The sequence below is a fragment of the Orbicella franksi genome, chromosome 7, assembly GCF_964199315.1.
Source record: "Orbicella franksi chromosome 7, jaOrbFran1.1, whole genome shotgun sequence".
Taxonomy (NCBI): domain Eukaryota; kingdom Metazoa; phylum Cnidaria; class Anthozoa; order Scleractinia; family Merulinidae; genus Orbicella; species Orbicella franksi.
Window position 1 is genome coordinate 15402056 of NC_138151.1, and position 23348 is coordinate 15425403.

At 38.5% G+C, this 23348-nt stretch overlaps 2 protein-coding genes across 2 annotated transcripts; both read right to left on the bottom strand.

The window, feature by feature from the left end:
• Positions 1-3: 3 nt before the first annotated feature.
• On the bottom strand, positions 4-14587 carry LOC145493434 (dual adapter for phosphotyrosine and 3-phosphotyrosine and 3-phosphoinositide-like). The gene is made up of 4 exons (XM_081472901.1): positions 10703-14587; positions 8465-8587; positions 7429-7562; positions 4-1893 (listed from the first exon to the last, which is right to left on the bottom strand). The coding sequence occupies exons 1-4, from the start codon at positions 10816-10818 to the stop codon at positions 1772-1774; spliced, it is 495 nt and encodes a 164-aa protein (XP_081329027.1). The 5' UTR covers positions 10819-14587; the 3' UTR covers positions 4-1771.
• A 5051-nt stretch (positions 14588-19638) lies between these two features.
• On the bottom strand, positions 19639-22456 carry LOC145492840 (alpha-1,3-mannosyl-glycoprotein 4-beta-N-acetylglucosaminyltransferase C-like). The gene is made up of 3 exons (XM_081472219.1): positions 22051-22456; positions 21474-21650; positions 19639-20768 (listed from the first exon to the last, which is right to left on the bottom strand). The coding sequence occupies exons 1-3, from the start codon at positions 22121-22123 to the stop codon at positions 19669-19671; spliced, it is 1350 nt and encodes a 449-aa protein (XP_081328345.1). The 5' UTR covers positions 22124-22456; the 3' UTR covers positions 19639-19668.
• Between the last annotated feature and the right edge of the window lie 892 nt (positions 22457-23348).

Below are 23348 nucleotides of genomic sequence, written 5' to 3' on the forward strand. Positions count from 1 at the left end.
AGTGAGTGAGTGAGTGAGTGAGTGAGTGAGTGAGTGAGTGAGTGAGTGAGTGAGTGAGTGAGTGAGTGAGTGAGTGAGTGAGTGTGAGTGAGTGAGTGAGTGAGTGAGTGAGAGTGAGTGAGTGAGTGAGTGAGAGATGTATGTATGTCACACCAATCAGATTGGATCTACTATAAACAGCCAATCAAATTTCTTGTTGTAAAGGTAAATGGTATGTGAGAAGATCTGATCCCGATAAGTTCAGAACGGCCGTATTCATTCTTCTATAAAAGAGGAGGAAGTATTCATATATTGGGTTTACTTCGACTTTTTCTGTGGGTTAGGCTGAGGATTTTAGTTAAATGAACGAGATGAACCTTGAGGTTCGAAACAGTTCGTGAGTTCGTAGTATGCAAATGCAACGAGATATTTTTATTTTTAGTTAAAGGTAACTTGATACTTTTGTTTTTCACAATGAGTAAATTTAATTAGAGGTCACGAATCGTCGCTTGTAGTTCTTAGGACATGTTTTAGAGGGGACGAGACTTTAGATTTGAAACAGTTCTAACGTTTACAATAGTAAGTGCGGGTAACGATTGTTTTGTTCTTGTTGCATGCAAATATAACAAGATATTTTTGTTTTTTAGTTACAAAGTGTAATGTGACACTCTTGTTTTTCACAAGGGAGTAAATTCAATTAGAGCGGACGAATCGTCTCCACTCTTTCCCACGAGATGTTTGCTATCTTTAGTTACAAATGGTAACTTAACACTTTTGTTTTTTATATGGGAGTAAATTCAATTAGAGCTGACAAGTTATCGGCTATTATTTCCAGGATATTAAACAAAAAAGCTTTCATTTCTGGACGGTTTTTACGTCTCTGCAGTAGCAGTTTAATAGTTTTATTTGATGACATTCATTTCAGTCCGATATTTTTTAAGGTAAAAAGTATGAAAACTGTTCAAATGTTCTTTGAAGACTGCGCGGCACCAAGTTAAAGTGCAATTTAATTAAATCAGACTTTCAACGTGTCAGAGGTCTTTTTCTCCTTCTTTCTATTTTCGGTGAAGTTGTGTTGTGTTGTGTTCTGTGAAAAGGTAAACTCACGTCTCGTATAAAATGCGAAAAAGTACCTAAATTGACTTGAGTATTTTTGAACAAAAATTCCTCTTGCATTGGGAGTTGGAAGGGTTATGTGATCGGTGAGTGAGGGAGTTATGCATGTGCGCGTGTCACACCGGGTTGTATCAAAGAACGAATCAACAACAACAACAACAACAACAATTTATTGGTATTCCCATATAGATGGTGTTACCTAAATGCAGAATCGCTAAATAAAAATAAGATGGTATCTACATTAATCTGGAGACATGTCAGATTACTGTAGTTTGTTCAGTCAAACATTTTATGGTTTACTATTTAGCTATCTTACCATGACCGATGTAACATCGCAACCAAAGAAAAAATGTCAAATTAACCAAATCATTACTGTACCATGAATGCTCCTATCTCCGACACTTCACACAAAAAAAATAACTCTTGCACGCCTTGCGTGGCTATGTTTCCATGTGCCGTCATTTTCGCTGAAAATCCTCTTTAGCCAGGTTAGTCGTAAGGATTTAATCATTGCTTCTAAATCAATCATTTTCAGTCCACTGGTCGTTTCATGCTGAGCACAGTTACAGTCCAATTTGATTTTAGCAGCAATACAGCAACACTAGATCGCTTTTCTATCGATAAAAACAGACAGTTCCAATCACGAAGTAGAAAGACACTTAGTACCAGAAATCATTTATTCTCCTTTCATGCTACTCTTTCTGTTTTTTCCCCATTCTGCGTGTACCCTGACTTTCTCATATGTCGTTGGTTCTTCAATATCCCTGGGATACGGATATTTCAATAATGTCAAGACCCCTAACAGAGGCAAGAACAAATAGATACATCACATTAGTTGACCAAGATTACACACGGAGCAAAGAAAACCAATTTTTGGGCTTGACCTTTGGGCAAGCTGTAATTATGATGTACTCATTAGCAGGGCCACAGCCACAAAAAAAAATCATGACTGAGGCAATGTCCACTTAAAAGTTACGACTGACACGACATCCAAGGTTATACACATCCTCTTCTAAGGTATTTCGGGCGTTTATGATGACTGTAAACATCAAAAATGAAAAAAAAAGTGACAGAGACAAGTGCCTTGTTTGCCAATTACCAGCTACAGCTCTGACCAGCCCAAATCATTCTTACTAGCACCAAAAAATCACATCTCATATACACTGTTAGTAATTCTTCAGTTTAAGCATGCAACCTGGCATTTTTCTGCTTTTCTCAGGATGGGATACCCCTGCGAAATAAATTCCCAGTAGTCTGGGAATTCCTAGGAATTCCAAGTTATTCCAAGACATGCAAATTGTGCTTTATCCAAGACCTTGGAATTTCTGGGAATATTTGGGAATAGTGGAAGTATGACTGGGAATTATTGGGAATTCCTAGGAATTCCAAGTTATTCCAAGCCATGCAAATTATGCTTAATCCAAGACCTTGGAATTTCTGGGAATATTTGGGAATAGTGAAAAGTATGACTGGGAATTATTGGGAATAATCCTTGGAACTCCTATTATTTCCCAGAGTGCTTTAAAAAATGTGTTTGGAATATCTAGGAGTTTTGGGGAATAGCTAAAACACATGAAAGTGTCAAAATTAAAGATGAACTCAGTGCATGAATCAATTTCCGTACATTAGTAAAAATCAACACGATCATTTCTCTGTAGTTCCATCCTTTTTTGTTGTTGTCAAGCTCCAAGGTAATTATTTCCAAAGAAATGTACATTAATTCCAGTTTAAGTCTGACAACTCAACATAAAACTATAGCACTGATAACATTGTTTTTTAGATCCAACATGATTTGTTAGTGTATATGTGCCCATATGGACCCTTAAATCAAACACCCAGAGTTTAACTGATAGAAAAATGGATGCTCTTAGATTTGATAAATAGATTAAGCAAAAAATTCCTGTCAGCATAAATGAATATATATTATTTACAATTCCAATAAAACCAAAAGTATATATATGCATGTATATATTTAATATAATTGTAGATTCACACACATACCCATCACAGCCCACTGTTGAACAATTTTTGACTTGATCCTTTTTGAATTTAGGAAAAAGAGGAAGACAGCTCTCTCAGATGTCATAAATGAAAAGCTCACAGTTTCCACACACCTGCTGTACATTTGTAAAACTGTACTGTGACATTCTCTGGACAAATTACCGGTAGTTTCATTAAAACAACGATATCTTTAGCAGCCTCTCATTGTCATACAATGTCTTGAAATTAAGGCCAGAATAGCCGTACAGGCATATTCTTTGGCACAAAATGTCTTTTTCTTAGGAACCATTAGTTTCACTTTCATCAGGGGAGTCAAGTGAATGGCCGTCAGTGTCAGAGTTCTCAAATTCTTCAGAGGAGTCAGAACTAGAAACTTCAACATCATTATCTGAATCACTGTCTGTGGACAAATCTGAGTTGTTGTGTATTACATCAGTCGGTATTTCTGTAGTCTTTTCAGGTATATGCAACTCCATTTCATCAAATGCTTCTGTGAAGCTTCAATTCTTGCATAAAGGTTGACTCCACAATCCATCAAAGTCATCCACAACATTTTTGCCAACAGCCATCTCACTCAGGTGAGCCGAAGACTCTGAGGTGTTCTGTTCATGGTGCTGGAAATGATCTCCAGCAAAACGTGATGCAAGAGAGGGAGATGACATCAACAGGCCTGTGAAGACTGCTTTAAGCGATTTTTGTGGTCAAATCTTGTAGATTTTGGTATGGGCATAGTGGGATCATCAATATGTTTCTTGTATTTCCTTGTCCTTGCGGTCACTTTAATTCATAACACAACAAAATCAAACGAATCAAAAAGATTGAGTCAGTGGGAAACAAATAAATAACTGACACAAATAAATGACAATGCAAATAAAAAAAACCTACATCTTGATGTATTGAAAAGACTATAGATCTCATATCATGTTAATCCTTATAAATAATTCAAAGGAAAAAATGACAAGCATTGCAAATTTATACTTGCTGCATTGTGCTGACTGGGTGTTGAAACATGTGGGCTCTCAAAATAGATTTGGTGGACTAATACAACAAGCTTAAGCTTATTTCGCAGAATTTATCTCGTTTCCTTAAGTCGATTTGAAACTTTTCAGGTGAATTTCGGCTTTTGGGGTTTTTAAAGAGCACACAATGCATCGCTTAGTTTGATTTATTTACAATTATAGCTCATCATAACAGAAAATCCCTATAAAATTGGATTCCTTACCTTTGCAGTGAACTTGATTTAAGTGCCTCACGATCCTTTGTTATCTTGACAACCGTCGAGAACAGATCAACCAGTTAAAGTACGTTCTATTTTCCTCCTTGATTTCTTCGTAAAAAGTCTGTGTAGTTTTTTCCTTTTGAAGCAAGACCCATCTTTCAAAAGACCACCAAAATCGCGTGGAAAGGAAACAGACTTGCCATCGAAAGCGACTGGTCCGGCAGCCTCGTTGCCAGCCTCTCTCTCCTTCTTCTCCAGTTCCATTCTCTCCTCAACTGATCAACGGAACCAATCACAGCACGCCAATTTTCACCTGACTATCCTCGTGACTGAACGTGACAAAGATCGCGTTATTCATTCTCTTTTGGCGCCCATCTTTGAATTCAGCGTTAACGGTTGATCGCTCGTGCGTTTTAGTAGATTTCACTTCCAAAATTATATCAAAATGGTTTTTGCTGCGGTCCTGTGACCAGAAGAAAACAGGGTGAGTGTCATTAACGAGAAACAAGTTATTCTTGGCGAAGATTTGGAGCTAAAGGAAAGTCTTACTGTGGATGTTTCAACGGGGAAAAATTCAAAGGGCAGATTAGCCGTATACAAAATTATTTGGTGAGTAATCGAATTCAAGTAACCTTATATTATACAAAGTAAATTCTTGTATTTAGACAGAAGCTTTTCAATGAACTTTATCATCACGAATCATACACGAGTGGGTCACTCAGTCATGGTATGAAATTAATTCTGGGTAAAGCAAAGTTGAAACAATTTAGGTTGCCCAGTCAGTGCGTGCCTAAACAATTTGATTTGCGAATAACAAGTAGTTTCTCTCGCCACACTTGTTCAAACGAAACAAATATAGCAGTTCTCTCTGATCCCAGTCAAAGTTCTTCACAAAAACTCCGATGAGGCAGCCACAGTGTGCATGAGTTTGATACGTGTCTCCTGTGTGTTTCAGCCTGACTGTATGGCAATCCGTGTTGATCTTCAATTTTTGTCCATCTGTATATTCCTTTGTGTTTACTCTATTATTTAAATGTTCCTTTAATGTTTTAAGTGTCTTTTTTAATATTTCTAATGTCTAAATTTGGCTAAAAACCGTGATATATATATCCTCCAATTCGAGAGTTGTTGATACACTGACAGAAGAAGGAAAACCTTGATTTAATCAACTGTAAGCTCAAGATTTATGTAACATATTTATCAATAGTATACAAGCACCTTCACAATTATCGAGTCTTCTCTTTTAACATTTCAACCAGCTTACAGTCAGGTCTTAATTAGCTGCATGTATTAAACTGTGAGCACATAAACATTTGGATCTCAGTCTTACAGTACCTCATATATATCGCAATGTAATGTATTTTTTTAAAATTTGTTTTAGGTGTCATACAACAAAGATGACGATTAAGAGGCTAGCTGTTGACACCCTAATTAGAGGGCAACAAAAGAAGCTGCAGAATCAACAGAAATAACTGAACAGCAGCTAAGTTTGCCCAAACTCAGCCTTTTTTAATTTTAAGGAGTGTTTCAGTTTTGTTCTTACCATTGATTCCTTACAATCATGAAAATCCAGATTTGTTCCACATAATAACAATAATTTAAGCTACAATCTTGTGAATGGAAAATTGTTGGATTTCTAAACCAAAAAAGTAAGTAAATTATCTGAAAGAGTTCTCTTTTTATCAAACATGTAAAAGTTTGACCATCATATCTGTTTTCAGTTTTGCTTTTGATTCTTGATGTAATGAAAAAGAAACAGGATAGTTAATCTTATGTATAAATTCATGAAAGCAAATGTAATAAACCATTGATTTAAAACCTGTTTGATGTGATATCAGTGACTTTATTTGTTATTTTAATGCCGGGCATTAATCATCAAAATTTTGTCTGACCTACAAATGATACAAAATTCCCAGTTTTTCTCAGATTTTCCAAAAAATTCCAACCTGTTCTCAAAAAATCCTACAAATTCCAAGTTATTCTCAGAAATTCCTAGGAATTTTTGGGAATTTTAAGGAATTTTCAAGGTGAGTATATTTCAGTTGGAATTCCTAGGAATTCCTAGGAATTCCAAGTCAGCTCTATGTAAACTTGGAATTCCTAGGAATTCCTAGGAATTCCGAGTCCGAATTACCGTGAAAATTCACACCTTAGATTCCTAGGAATTCCTAGGAATTCTTAGGAAATTCCTAGGAATTCCTAGGAATTCTTAAAGTTATCTCACAAGGGTACTAATCCATTGCAAGGTTATTCCCCACCATTAAAATTCAGCAATACCCAAATATACACCTAGGTGAAAAGAGGCGCTACAGTTTGTATGAGAGTAACCCAAGTGTCTTGCCAAGAACACGACGCAGTGAACACAACTAGGGCACACAATGCCTTAACTCACCAACAAGGGTGAAAGGGACAACTCTGTAATGGCCTAGCACCATCCAGTAGAAGCGCATGTTTAATACTCATAGCTGCTTCATGCTATGGAAACCAGAGACAAGCACAGGCCTGGCTCCAATTTTTCAACGCCAATAATTTGATTAGTGCTGCAACGATACACCAATGCACAGACTGGTGAATCGCTATTTTTTTGTCACAATACAAATATCGATATTACAACAAGATGTTGCGATATTATAACATTGTGATTCTTGACGAATCAAAAATTCAACATTCAGAAATAACTGTCTTTTATGACTCCTTACCCAAGTCCAAGCCCCTTCAGAGCCAATTATTAAACAAAGGGACCCAGAAAAGGGAAAAAAAGTTCCATCTATGCTTTGTATTGCTTTGCCTGCTTTCAGTCATGCATCTTTCAAGATGGCAGCACAAAAGCATGTGCAGTTCCAATTAGTTGTCAGCTGACACAGTCTTGTGCACCCATGGACAAAACATATGGTTCATCCGTTCATGGTTTGTAATAAATGGAAATAATGATTTCAAAACAGTTAAGTAAGAACAAGTTTATGTCACCTGTCAGTTGTATGTAATGATGTATAGTATCATGCATCGTATCGTGGCATCGTGAGAATTTGTTTTGTTGCAGCCCTAACTTTGATCACCTTTATTAGTTTCTTAAAATCTTATTGAAAGATTTCTTTAAAAGGTGTTTTACTCACCAGAATCACCTCCAATCAAAGGCTTGTTTTCAAAATGTTCAACAAACTCACTGATGTTTGAGAATGACCCCATTCCAAATTTAAACTGTGTGCCATCCCAGCCAATATGAAAATGTTTCACTGAGCTAGCACATCTAAAACAAATTAAAGGTTGAAATGAAAATTCTTGTTAGACATCCAGTAGAAAATGTGCTGATAATGAAAGAAGAAACAAAATGCGGATCAGTAAAGATTTAATTCATTAAGAAATACAAAACACATTTTCCCTGTTTCTATCAAGTTTCAGTATAAATCTGCTAGCATTCTATCACCAATGCTGTACTCTGATTGGCTACGCTACTCACTATCTATTCTGTTTTTGATGGTAATTAATGTACAAGTATAACATACAAGTTGACTCAGCCTGTCCCTCATCAACTATCACATGATAGAATTCTCAAGCTCATAATCGAATTATTAATAAAAACACAGCCAAAGGAATTTGGGAGAACAAGAAATGCTATGGGAATGAGAGACTGGCCACAGAAAAAAGAAGGAAGAAAAGAAAGCAAATGAATTGTTTATTTTGTTGATTGTAATACTTATGAAAAATTTAGCTTGCTTAGCTCATAAGACCAAAACCTCCATACCTCATGCTAGTATTGCGTTTCTATATGTAGTATTGTAAACACAGCTCTTAGCGTGAGTATTCTTAGAGTGTTTCCTAATAATAGTAATGATAATGATAATGATGATGATAATGATAATGATCATGATCATGATCATGATAATGATAATAACATTATACGGAGTCCTGATATATTTTGATATACATGTAACAAGGCTGTGCTCTAGAAATGCCCAGGTACCACAGGTAACTAACTTTTGACTTTGGGCAACTGGAAAAACACACGTTTTTCATATGAGCTTAAGCACTGGGCACCCAGGATTTCATTGTACGGAACCTTTGTGCTTCTCACATTTTTTCTTAGACCACAGCCTTGTAAAAATTGCGTTTAAATTACGAGTATCAGAGGTCTAACTTTTCTTTAAATACCTCACTGCGAGAGAATATTCTCCAGGACCAGACAAACTTCCTCTCAGCAAGTAACTTCCATCCTTTCCGTTTGCCATTAACAATCCCTCTGCCACATGACGACTTATATTATAGTGATACCAACTGCAACATAATCAACGGATCAAATAATGATCATACGTTGTACATTGAGATTATTGTCCGTCACAAGAACTCTGGCAGGAGACTCCCATGTGAAAAAAAGTTGGGGATGCTTGTTGTCGAATTTGAATTAAACCCCTAAAGTAGATCAATCTTGATGTAGCTTAAGCATCATTTGACTCACACACAACATTATTATTCTATGGAGAAAAAAAAAAAGATCCATGTACCTTACTGGGTAAAAATAGTGGCCTTTCATCCTAAATACTCTAAGTGAGACCAAAGTCTGTGATTTTCACCCCTAAGCAAGCATCCCCAACCTTTTCACATGGCAGTTCCCCGGGCAAGTAATAATCACAATCAGCCCCGGACCCTCCACTCCCAGACTGATTGTTTGGAGTACATACATACATACATACACACATGTACATTATTGTTGCTGCCTAAAATGGGCTTTTCAGTACCAATGTTACACATGAACCTGAGCTCTGAGGATTTAGTCTGATATATCAAGACAATGTCCTCAGTTTGATCATTTTCTATATTCTTACTACCTACATGCTTAACAATGTATTAATTATTGTAAGGTGAATTTAATGGTTGATATACTGAGCGAGTGCATTGTTTAACTTTAAAGGAAATAAAACCACTGTTTAGTACATAGGGCCACTTGCAAACAACATACAATTGACCCTTGTTACAAAGGCCGCTATGAGGCTCAATAACATGTACAGAGGTAGCTGTTGTTAATGGTAAAAAGCTGTTAACAGTAAAAAGTATAGATTTGTATGCAGTCTGGACAAAAAGCTGCCATGGTGGAGAGGTAACTGCTAGTATGAAGTGGTCGTTAGGGGAGTTGCAACGGTATTAATGAAGAGCAAGTGTATAATTTAAGTGTTTATTAAGACATGATTGATCATCGCAGTCATGTCTTTATGCCTTTATCTGCAGTTCGAATACATGATCTTTCATATATTCACTCGAATTTGACTTTTTGATACCAACATGGGCCAAAGAATATATTACACTTACAAAAGTCAAACCCACAACACTCTTCCCACCAGATCATGGAACTACAGGGATCTTGTGGCATACTAAACTCACTACTAATGGAGAGCTAAAAAAAAAAATGATTCACTTCTCATTTTCATCAACACCAAACATTTATAACTGATTCCAACATCACATCTAGTTGCACAAGGTAAAATTCGCTTAAAAGAACTGTAAAAAAATATGAAGAAAAACAAGATTTTTGTGGTGGGTCAAGGTTCAGTAGTCTCATAATAAAAAAAAATCGAAATAATTTTTACAAAAAAGACTCAAGTATGTGAATTTAGATTATTAACGATATTTAATGTTTTATACATTGTGTTATCTACATATATTGGAATATCAATATTCAAGCTTCACAAGATAACAAATAAACAAAAGAATTACTGATATATTTTACTGGACATAGTGACATTTTTGGGCCATTTTATCACGAACGTTATAGGTAATTAGGAAACCTCTGATAAATTTAGCTCGGACATGTACAATACGAAGGTTAAGATGCCGATCGAGATAACCCATTTTCAATAAAACGAGAAGATGTTAAAACATTTCATCTGTACTGCATTAAGCTTGTACATACTTTACAGTAATAATATTTTAGCACCGGATAAATTTCCTTCGTTTCAAAATATTCGCTACTAAGGCTGGAGGCCAGAGAATGACTTAAAGAATGAAGAAGTTACTGCAATGGCTGCACTGAAATATAGCTTTATACTTGAGCTTAAATTTGGCAGGTAGCATTACACCTAGACAGACTAAGTTCACATCGACCATAAACCACGAAATTTTAACTTTTGTTCAGTGCGGCTGAAGAGTCCCCTCCGAAAATACACCTTTATCGAATAAACATCGAAAACTAGACCACACATTTTTTTCTCTAAAAGCAGGCTAAACTGCAGTCATTGAAGAACGAGGCAAAAAATTGAAAGACAGTCACGTACATAAAGGAAACAAAGGCAATATACACAATCGACCCTGTATGCATAAATTTCATCCTAGAGATTACCATAAAGCGTTCGACGTGCTTCATTAATAAACTTTAAACTACCTAGAATAGATTCTAACCTGAGTTGTTCTACCTCTGGGCTCTCGCAGTACGAATGGTCGGCCATCTTTGTTACCTCTAACGCTCTGTCAAAGAAGGAGAAATTTAAATAACATCTAGTGAGGGTCAACGTCATATATCAGCAAAACGTATATTATCCGACCAATAAACCCCTAAACAGCACTATACATCCTCATACAGTACTATACACCCCTATATAGCCCTATACAACCCTATAGAGCACTATACGCCCCTATACAGCACTATACGCCCCTATAGAGCACTACACACCCCTATACAACACTATACACCCCTATACAGCACTATACACCCCTATACACCCCTAAACAGCACTATACAGCACTATACACCCCTATACAGCATTATACACCCATATACAGCACTATACATCCCTATGCAGCAGTATACACCCCTATACACCACTATAAACCCCTATACAGCACTATACACCCCTATACAGCACTATGCACCCAAATACAACACTATACACCCCTATACAGCACTATACAGCACTATACAGCACTATACAGCACTATACACCCCTACACAGCACTATACACCCCTGTAATGCACTATACACCTCTATACCCTATAAAGCACTAGAAAACCCTATACAGCACTAGACACCCTATGCAGTACTATACACCCCTATACAGAACCATACACCCCCATAAAGCTCTATACCTCCCTATAAGGCACTATACACCCGTATACAGCACTATACAGCACTACACCGAAACACAGCACTATACACCCCTATACAGCACTATGCACCCCTATACAGCAATATACAACCCTATACAGCGCTATACACCCCTATAAAACACTATACACCCTTATACAGTACTATACAGCACTATCCCTATACAGCACTATACAGTACTATACACCCTATACAGCACTATACACCCCTATTAAGCACTATACATCTTTATACAGCACTATACAGCACTATATACCCCTATACAGCACTATACACCACTATACACCCTATACAGCACTATACACCCTATACAGCACTATACACCCCTATAAAGCACTATACATCCTTATACAACAGTATACAACCCTATATACCACTATAAACCCCTATACAGCACTATACACCCCTGTACACCACTGTACACCACTATACAGCACTATACACCCGTATACAGCACTATACAGCACTATACACCCCTATACAGCACTAAACACCCCTATGCAGCACTATACACCCCTCTACAGCACTATACACCCATATACAGCACTATACATCTCTATACAGCAGTATACACCCCTATACAGCACTATAAATCCCTATAAAACACTATACACCCCTATACAACACTACACCCCACTATACAGCACTATACACCCCTATACAGCACTATACACCCCTATAAGGCACTATACATCCATATACAGCACTATACAGCACTATAAACCCCTATACAGCACTATACAGCACGATACACCCCTATACAGCACTATACACCCTGATATAGCACTATACATCCCTCAAGGGCCATGGGTCAATAGCCCATTCGGCTTCGCCTCATGGGCTATTGACCCGTAGCCCGCAAGGGCTACGGGTCTAATTGTTAAATAGTGCTGTATAGGGGTGAATAGTGCTGTATAGGGTTGAAGAGAACTGTATTGGAATTGTATAGTGCTGTATAGGGGTGTATACTGCTGTATAGGGGTGTATAGTGTTGTATAGCGGTGGATAGTGCTGTATAGGGGTGTATAGTGCTGTATAGGGGTGTATAGTGGTGGATAGTGCTTTATAGGGATGTATAGTGCTGTATAGGGGTGTATAGTGTTGTATAGCGGTGTAGAGTGCTGTAGAGGGGTGTATAGTGCTCTATGGGGGTATATAGTGGTGTATAGGGGTGTATAGTGCTGTATAGGGGTGTATAGTGTTGTTTAGGGGTGTATATTGCTGTGTAGGGGTGTATAGTGCTGTATAGGGGTGTATAGCGCTGTATAGGGGTGTATAGTGCTGTATAGGGGTGTATAGTGGTGGATAGTGCTTTATAGGGATGTATAGTGCTGTATAGGGGTGTATAGTGTTGTATAGCGGTGTATAGTGCTGTTTAGGGGTGTATAGTGCTGTGTAGGGTGTATAGTGCTGTATAGGGGTGTATAGTGTTGTTTAGGGGTGTATATTGCTGTGTATGGGTGTATAGCGCTGTATAGGGGTGTATAGTGCTGTATAGGGGTGTATAGCGGTGGATAGTGCTTTATAGGGATGTATACTGCTGTATAGGGGTGTATAGTGTTGTATAGCGGTGGATAGTGCTGTATAGGGGTGTATAGTGCTGTATAGGGGTGTATAGCGGTGGATAGTGCTTTATAGGGATGTATAGTGCTGTATAGGGGTGTATAGTGTTGTATAGCGGTGTAGAGTGCTGTATAGGAGTGTATAGTGCTGTATAGGGGTGTATAGTGCTCTATGGGGGTGTATAGTGCTGTGTAGGGTGTATAGTGCTGTATAGGGGTGTATAGTGTTGTTTAGGGGTGTATATTGCTGTTTAAGGGTGTATAGTGGTGTATAGGGATGGTCAGTGCTGTATAGGGGTGTATAGTGTTGTATAGCGGTGGATAGTGCTGTATAGGGATGTATAGTGCTCTATGGGGGTGTATAGTGCTGTGTAGGGTGTATAGTGCTGTATAGGGATGTATAGTGCTGTATAGGGGTGTATAGTGTTGTTTAGCGGTGGATAGTGCTGTATAGGGATGTATAGTGCTGTATAGGGGTGTATAGCGGTGGATAGTGCTTTATAGGGATGTATAGTGCTGTATAGGGGTGTATAGTGTTGTATAGCGGTTTATAGTGCTGTGTAGGGTGTATAATGCTTTATAAGGGTGTATAGTGCTGTTTAGGAGTGTATAGTGCTGTATAGGAGTGTATAGCGCTGTATGGAGATGTATAGTGCTGTATAGGGGTGTATAGTGTTGTGTAGCGGTGTATAGTGCTGTATAGGGGTGTATTATGCTGTATGGGGTGTATAGTGCTGTATAGGGGTGTGTAGTGCTGTATAGGGGTGTATAGTGCTGTATAGGAATGTATAGCGCTGTATAGGGATGTATAGTGCTGTATAGGGGTTTATATTGTTTTATAGCGGTGTATAGTGCTGTATGGGGGTGTATAGTGCTGTATAGGGGTGTATAGTGTTGTATAGGGGTGTATAGTGCTGTATGGGGGTGTATAGTGCTGTATGGGGGTGTATAGTGCTGTATAGGGGTGTATAGTGCTGTATAGGGGTGTATAGTGCTGTATGGGGGTGTATAGTGCTGTATGGGGGTGTATAGTGCTGTATAGGGGTGTATAGTGCTGTATAGGGGTGTATAGTGCTGTATGGGGGTGTATAGTGCTGTATGGGGGTGTATAGTGCTGTTTAGGGGTGTATAGCGCTATGTAGGAGTGTATAGCGCTGTATAGTGCTTTTTAGGGGTGTATAGTCCTGTATAGTGGTGTGAAGTGCTGTAGAAGTATGTATAGTGCTTTATAAGGATGTATCGTACTGTATAGTCCTCTAGAATGTAGTATAGGAGTGTATAGGGGTGTACACTGTATGCTATTACATGTAGTTTCCCCTCGACCCTCACCAGATGTTTTTTAGTATTCTCCGTCAAAGAAAGCTTTCAAATAAATCCCCTTAGGGGATCCCAGGAGATTTCCGCCTTTGACGTCAACTACTACCAGGTGGGGGAGAGAAGGCAGGGAGTGTCTTTGTGCAAAACGTCCGGACGGAAATTGCAAAAAAGTATGAAGGATGTTCATTTTTCAACAATTTATATTCTATCGTTGTCATTGGCTTTGAAAAGAGGTATTCCGTAATTTTAAGTTCAGTTTAAAACTTTAAGTTCACTTTCTCAGTTTTAGCTTTGGCGGGAAAACTAAGGAGTTCGCAACTAAAGGAAAATTTCCTATTCCTTTAACAACGAAGCTTATTGTCCTTATTATTACTATAACGCCTTAGTTCGTCCTTAGTGCCTCTTAGTGCAAGTGAAAACCATCTAGGTCATAGTTTACGCAGCTTGAAAAGTTTAGCCTAAAGTTCGTGGTGAAAAACTGTTCATTTAACTAAACAATTGAATTCGGCCTCTTGATATAAATCTTTCTACAGAGAGCGAAAACCTTGGAAAAAGATGAAAAGAAAAGTGACGGAGAAAGCAAGTGTTTAACAAACCACTGTCACACCTTAAGACCGCACCGTTGTTTAATCTCGCCTTTTAATTAAAACTATTCATTTCGGTATATTAAAATTCAACCTAACAGAATAAACCTCAGCACGAGGCTCTGGGGAATAGACAGCAGGCCACAAACTCTGTAGTTATTCCCGGGAGCCTCGTACTGAGTTCTATTAATTTAGGCTGAATTTTAATATGTCGAAATTGGTCTTTTGTGGATTCTTTATTTTTCAACAAGCTGTTTTGTCACCAACCTCGTTCCTAGGGACTCTACTCTTGCAACCCTTGGGAACGAGGTTGTTTTGTCACAAGTTTGACGTCACGAAAGGGTGGAAGCAGTACAGTAACCTCGTTCCCATGGTCCTCTCTCTACCTCAAGAGAGAGGACCCTGGGAACGAGGTTGTGGAAACAGTTGACCAGTACTAGTGCCGGGCAGATCTGTGTGGCACAGAAACTAAACCAAAGTCAAAACAAGTAATGGAGTTAACATCGCCAGGTGTTTTCCTGTCACTCACTAAGAGGCACTGGTGATGGGATGGCTGGGCATCTTTGTAAACTTCGTCTCCAGACAGCAGCCTGGCTGTTTGCTCGTAGCGAGTGTTTTGTGCAGCGCATCATTGCAGGGTGGCAGCTGGTTGGAATCAACGTCTCCTCTCTTCAAACAGAACAGTCGATATCGCAGCTCATCGAAGTCGCTTGTCGCAGGGTTGCTGCAATACATGGCACATGTAAATTTCTGAAGACTATGGTACAGGTGATCAGACATATTCCAGAACATACCCAAATGCTGGAACATCTCTTGAAATTCAGCATTTTGCTTTACAATTCGATAACCTGCAACCTTTCCCCGTCCGGCAAAAGCACTAACAGTGTCGCACCCTGTGAATGCATGAAAGCCCTGCAGTGATCTGCATACACTTGCTCCAACCCTCTCAACTACTCTTGAGATATCGATGTACTTGACTCTGGTCTGTGAACAACTTTTAATGAATACTGAAGAAGGAATAACTCGGCTCTTGAAGGCCAAAAGAAGTACGAACACATCAGTGTCTTTTGATACTATGACGACCGAAGCAAACCTCGATTTAGCTGTATGGGCTGCATGTTAGAGGATTCGGGTGTCAGCCTCCTCTTGGGTTGATTCGGGCTCACTGATAAGTTGCATTATTCCAGACGATAATTGGTAACATGTTTCGCCACACGTGACAACCAGAGTCTTTCCTGATAGCTTCTCTGTGTACTTTTCTTTCTTCCACTCGCTGGTTACAAACACTATGAAAGCTTGTTTGTTCTTTGAGCTACACAGGAATCTTCTCCACTGTTTAACCTTGTGTTCGGCTTGAATATTGCGGTATTCGCTTCCTAAACCGTCACCCCTGTTCTCTCTTTCGGTGTTCTTTATGGATTCCTCTCTGTAATCATCGAAGACGACATCAATCCTGTCAGTTGTTCCACCTTCGTTTAGAACTCTGCAAAGAAGAGTTTCAGCAACTGCCGCAAATGTCTTCTTATCACCTTTCAAACACTGGACAAGAACCATTCCATCTATTACACATGCTGAGGGTTGGGGAATGGCATCTGCTGCTTCGACATTTTTATGCAGTTCTTTAGCCAAGGACGCTTTGTTCGTCTTACGCATCAAGCCATCTGCGATAGCTAATAACCAAGGGAGTGGTTCGAGAGGATGGGATAACACTTCTCTCATCTGTAAGTCTCTTCTCTCTGCGATGACAATCATTTGAGCAAACAGTCTTCTGTCGGCCTTGATGATCACTTCTTGGTTCTTACCAGCTTTAACTGATACCTCCCTCTTCAAGTGAGTAGAAGTCTTCAGCTTAGCTTTCGTGATTGAATAACAAAAACTCGCTTGTTGGCAGAAAGATCTTCAAAATCCAGTGTGCCTCTAAACTCCCCTTCAAGTTTCCTTCTGAAATGGGTTCTCGTTGATTCTTTGATTTCCATGTCTCCTTGAGATTTAAAAAAGGATGTAAATAAGGTATACAGTTCAGCGATTCTAACAACCCTCGGGTTTTGTAGCAAATCTGTTTTGATGTAGGTAAACAGCATTTCATAGGCTTGTGATTCTGCATTAGTATATTGAAAACACTTATCTTACTCTTTTGTATCACTGCTAACAGCTTCTTGAATGTTTCGGGTGTAGTCACGATAACAAGACTTGTGATAGCACGCTTCTGCCGCGACAAGCTCTCTAGTGACAATAGCCAGTATTCGTGGATCGTTTTTACCCACAGCTGCTCTCCTGATCGTGTTATCAGCACGCAAGTCGATACATTGGACCAGTGCCTCTCTAGTTTTGGTTCCCCTGAGGTATTTGGTCTTCTCGCAAAATACACAAATTCGCTCATAGACTCTACTTTGCGTGGTCACGGTTTGTCGGAATGAAGATCTGCGGCTACTTGTGCCACCTTGTTCTTCAACTTTGATGCCAGAGTGAGAAAACTTTTGTAAATCCCTTTTTATCGTAAAGATACTGCGACATTTTGGATGATAGGAGATCTGGGGCACCTCTCCTTCCTTTAACGTTTTCGCGATATCGAGAACCTCTTCATGGTTACGAATAACCGCAGCATTCAGTAGTGATTTCCATGACTCAAGGTCTTTTAAAGAAGACAACTCTCCATTTTCGTCACTACAGTGAATTAAGCACTCGTTTCGTTTTCGTTGTCGCCTGTTATCTTCTACATTGTTAATTTCTAGAGTTCTTCGTTTTGCTCCTTAAATGTTCAAAAAGAGGTAAAGTAAGGACAGTCAATTTAATATTGTTATTTTTTCTAGAAGAAATTGTTACGCGCTTTAAAATGTTTTAAAGGCATTTGGATTCAGAATTCATTAACACGGTGCATCAAAGTGTGGTGATATATACAAAGACTGAGCGATAGTAATATTTTACGTAATTTGTGGTTCAAATTATCACAAGGCAACCATCAAAATGCTGATTGTTTAGTTATGTGGCTACTTGCTATAGCTTTTATTGAGTTTTAAACACATACCGGCTTACAAACGATGAAAATTAATGATTAAGGCAACACAGTGCTGGGCTGTCGAGTCCATGTAGATCTCGAAGGACTGTAAGTTTTTATATAATTTGAGGTTCAAAATATCACTGTATCGTCATAAAAATGCTTATTGTTTAGTCATACAGCTAATATTTTGTATATATATTTTTTATTTCTAATCAGATCTCTACTTAAAGATTATCGAAATCAGTGAATAAGTCAAACGTACTCACCTGCCATGAAGGTCGCCATCTTGAATTTTCCCATAATGCATTGCAACATTTGAAATAATCCATAACTTACTATATCATCGCTTTTAAAGAGGTAAATTGAAATTTGGTTCTTAAAAAATGATTTGTGTTCTTTCTTGTTGTATTTATATGTGTGAAGACTATTTTTGATCCAGCTTAATATTTTTAACATGACTTTTGAAAACAAGTCTCGTTTTCATGCAGAAGCGAATTTTGGTGATATTTCAGCCAATAAAATATACAAGAAAGCTACTCTTTAGGGGTTAATATCATAACATCTTGTAATCACCCCCAACTTAGCTTCAAATTTGTCACACTCTCAGCTGGTCCCTCTGAGTGGTACATCTGAGAGGGTCTGGCCCATGGACTAATTACCCTACCCTGCCTGCCAAGTAAAGACTAATGCAAAAGTTTCCCTCAAGTGATGCAGTTGAACCTCCGGTTGCGACCATCTCTCCTCAGCGACCAGTTTTCCAGAGAACCAAAAGTTTCCAAGTCAAATCACTATATTTGGAACCTCTTGTAAGCTACCACCTCTCGTAAACGACCGCGACCACTTTTAGGGCTAAAATTTTGAAAGTTTCTTTTGTTTTTGACCTCCCGTATTAGCGACGGCTTGAGAGATGATAGAGCCAAAACTGGATAGTAATTAGTAAGGTGTTGTAACATTTTTTATCGCATTCCTGGGTAGCACACGAGACAGAAATTTCTCAATGTGAAGTACCGGATTTTTTGTCGAAATTAACTTTTCACATGAATAAAACATTTAAAACATGGGGTAAGTCTCTGCAGTTACCATATGCTAATGAGGCAAAATTTTGACCCAATGGTCTTAGCTCTCCTAAGCGACCACCTCCCGTAAGCAACCACCTAGGCTTGACATTAATTAAGGTTGGTCGCTTACGGGAGGTTCGACTGTATTTTGTTTGATACCAAGAAAGACTTTCATCCTTGGATTATTATTTTGCAATTTTCATTTTTTGCGGGAATCTCAGAAAACAACTCGTCTAAGGACTAAATTGAGGCTGTACCAATAAAAGACATCCTTAAAAATATGCTGACGGGCGTGAGAATTCTAAAGTTTATGAAACAGCGGGGAAACGTTTTAAGAGACTGACAATTCCGTGTGTTATTCAAAACACACACAAAAAAGCAAAGAATAAATTGAAACTTAAGTATACATTTTTCAAAAAATGGTTAAAATTTATGAAAAAAAAATCAGTAGCAAAAAGAAAAAAAAAGAGATGTAATTAATCATGTCAATCAAGCAACTCTAAAAAGAATATCTCTTCGAATTGTATTACTTAGGTTTGGCGTTCCACTTTCTAATTTTTTACACATAAGGTTTGCGTATAATAATGTTACAATATTGTCGACTGTAACATCACGTGTGCAAAGGTTAACCCTTTGCATTGTTAAAAAAAATGATAAATAAAAATAAAAATAAAAACTATAATAAAGCTAAACACATTTATTCTTCCCACTCATAGTTAACCTATCAAACTTCTATCATTTCATTATTTTTTTGGCCATATTGAGATCTCCCGAATGATCACCCAATGTTTTACTTCTGAAAGTATTTCCATTTTCAAGCACTTTGCAGGAAAGTTTACAACATTTTCCAAGTTTTTTGCGTCCAAAATGGGATCTAGAAATTGGCCGATTTTCGTGCACTGTGATTGGTCACAAGTGTTCGTTTCTGTGTTTGTTCCGCACACCATCAGAGCCGCTTCAGTGAGTGAATCTCTATACAGTGGGCTGCCTGTGGTTATGAACACACGTGACACCTTGAGAGGTTCTTTGAACTCCATGATAAAGCCATCACCTGCTTTTGGCGTTTTGAGCCAAGCGAAACCTTCGTTCTCGTAGAAAGCTTTTTCCAGTTCATGCCCCCCTTCAAACATTAAGCCCTTCGACTTAAATTCAACTTCAGGTTTTACACCGCGAAGTCGAGTTCCCATTTTAAACAAAATCTGTTCAAAATCGTCCAGGTGAGTCACTGTTGCAGTCCCTCTAAGAAGTGTGTATACGTCCAATATTTCGGAAGACAGACGACCTGCGGGAGAAAGGGCGCCATATTCAGACAGATCATCAAGCATTGCCGCGGAATGTAACCGTCCAAGACCCGGTAGGAAATTCTCCCCTATATCATGTGCGTACAAAGAAATGTTTTTCTCTTCGAAATTATGAATCATTTGTTTGATGACTGAGAAATACGGCTTGATAGCACGGGCGTGATCGGTCAGATGAAGGTAGTGTTTGGACATTCGATAGCAATATTCGAAAAGAAAACACATCCTCTTATTGAAATCCGTTGTATTCTTCTTGAAAATGTCAGTGGCTGACGTCACACTTCTCCATCCCAGAGGCTCCCTGTTGACTTCCCTCAGGAAGTCCTCCGTGGGGTAGATAACCTGGATGAGGCCCCTATCGAGTTCGTTTTGAAAACCTCCTGTTATCTCTTGTATAGCAGCTGCGTTTTGATCTTCCTCCAAAACCACGACAATAACAACTTCTGGGTACTCCGCGGATGAGATGTGTCTTGTCAAGGAATGAAGAGCTTGCATCAGATTTTCTTCTTCACCTTCTGTACTCACAATGCCGATACTGAGGTAAACTAGAAACAAAGGCAAATGAAGTTGGGTTTAGGTACTGGTATAAACTCTAGTCTGATCTGCCATCTGCCAAGCAGGTTCTCTAAATCGCTTTCATTAGTAGTATTAAAAAAAATCTAGAAAAAACCTCTCTATAATTAACAGTAAATTATGACTATGCACTATATTTACTTATTATCTCTTTAAGACTGGAGTCAGATCGTGAGCTATTTGTAGATGTGGTTTTGAGAGTGAAACAAAGCTTGGTTTCTTTTTATTCTGCCCTTTAAACTGTACCCTACCCTTAGGGGAAATTTGCAGTCTGGCGCTGCTCGCATTGTCTTTAATGTGCAATGGCTGAGATCTTCGGACTCTCAAAAAGTAAACGATAATATATCAAAGACCACTGCAAGGCTAACACAACGTAGTATATTTAAAACAATATTTCGGCTGGCCAGACCAGCCCTCTTCAGATTTACATGTTACTAAATTATGAAAATGAAATTATAATATTATATAATGGTGGATGTCGTGATAGAAAGGTGGATCTCAAAAAGTCCAGCAAGTTCCGACCTTAGCACTCCGAGAAATTCCGACTCCAAGTTACCAATCCGAAAAGACACTACAAGAATATCACGTGACCCTTATAATAGCTCTGAAGTTAGGCCACGATCTCGCGCAATGACGTCTCTGATGAACAACATTACAATCAGTGTCGACCAGTCTACCTTTCTGTTCTCTTTGCTTCCCAAGAGCAAGTCCTCGGCTTGTGTCCACGCCATCCAACAATCTTTTGCCACAATGACGCGATAGAATCACTGACGGAGACTGGGCGTCAGGCAGCCCAAAATTGGTGTCCGACCTTCTGCATGTACTTGACAATGAAGTGTGCCTATAGTAAATGTCTGATATTTCCCATGAAACAAAGACACAGCATGAAACGTTAGGTTCTCGGTCCATTTTGAACATGATGAATTAAATTTATTTTCTTCCCCAATCTGCAATCGCATAAAAGAGCGTCGTTTCTCACAGTTAACATCAGGTAAAATCACTTTCCTGCACCTTCGCAGTTGCACGAGCGGTATTTGGAAAATTGCTTTGAGGGACAATTAACCAGAGTCGATCTTTTCTAAAAATGTACCGGAATTGAACTAAAATCTAAAGGATACTGAGATGTTTTTGACCTACAATATATTGTTACCGCGACACACTCGCCCGAATATTTATCCGTGGTTTAAAAGTAATAATATTTTTCTTACAAGGCTACAAGCTACAAATATATCGTTTTGTAAATCAAATACTTACGCTTTAGCACTGTAGCAGCATTGAACAAGATGACTCCATACAGTGCAAACGTAAAAAGGTTTTGTTTCCACATATCTTACGCCGAAAACACTGTAAAGAACACGACTGAAATTCATCAACAAGAAATAATAAACCGATATCGACCCGAAAAGGACAACGTCTGCCGTGGTTACCGTACTCAGCTCGAAAGCACGTGTCAACCTGCTTGGCTGTTGCCATGGTAAATTGAATCTTTGAATGCAGACAAAGTCCTGACAGTAACGTTAAACTGTATAAGATTTAGAATCCACTGAACAAAAAATAAGTTCACAGTTCAAATATTAACGTCTTAAACTTATTGCCAGACTCTGCTCACTTGATTAGGGAGCGAGAATGAATCTCCTTACAACCCCGAAAACGAAGGACTAAGAAAGTTCCAATGTATGGTAGTAATTAATTATTGCATTGTTGACAAAAACAGAGAGAATTGGATAAGAATGGAATAGTTCCAGGTCGCGTGGAAACACTTGTGAAACAAGGTGTACAGCAAAGGTGCAATTTTGTTTTGCCTAAAAGGTTAAAGCTCAACCCAGTCTCCCCGCACAGAAATCATACATAATGGCTTCTTACTGCCTCATAAAATTCGATGATATCACAGGAAATGACGCAGTTTACTTCCGTCGTGAAGCATTAACAACTGTACCGGAGGTCCCTTGCCACGCTTTCACCTGTGATAATTACACGTTGAGTCAGCAAAATGTACTTATAAACCGATAATTAATCTATGAACTATTACATTTTGAACCGTCCGTGCTTTAAAAATTCACTGAAAGATGACTGTCTCAAAATCATTTGTCCGTCATGGGTTGTTGGAAAATGATGTATTTGATCCGCACCCAATAATTAGAAATAACTTCGGGACTAGATTAAAAAGAATGTTTTCCAGTGGAACAGAGCAGAATCACCTGACAATGAGGAAAACCTGGAACACAAAATGAATTGCGCAAGTTTGTACAACTCTTGAAAACATTTTCACGCTCAATTCTAGCGGAAATAGAAGCTGTGTTTGATAGGTTTCGCTGAATTTCGAAAGATCAATGTAAAAATATTTTCCTGTAAAAATAAATCTTGCGACTCTCAGACTAAACACTGTCTGCTTTTATAACCCAAAGTTTCAAAAAAAATAGGTTTCTGTCCTAACAGTGTTTAGCGTGTTAATTCAGTGCTGAGTAACCACTGGCATGTCATCATCTTGGTGTCACGAGTAATTTACTGCCTTCACTCAATGTCGCTTGACGTATTGTTTGAGAATTGTGCTT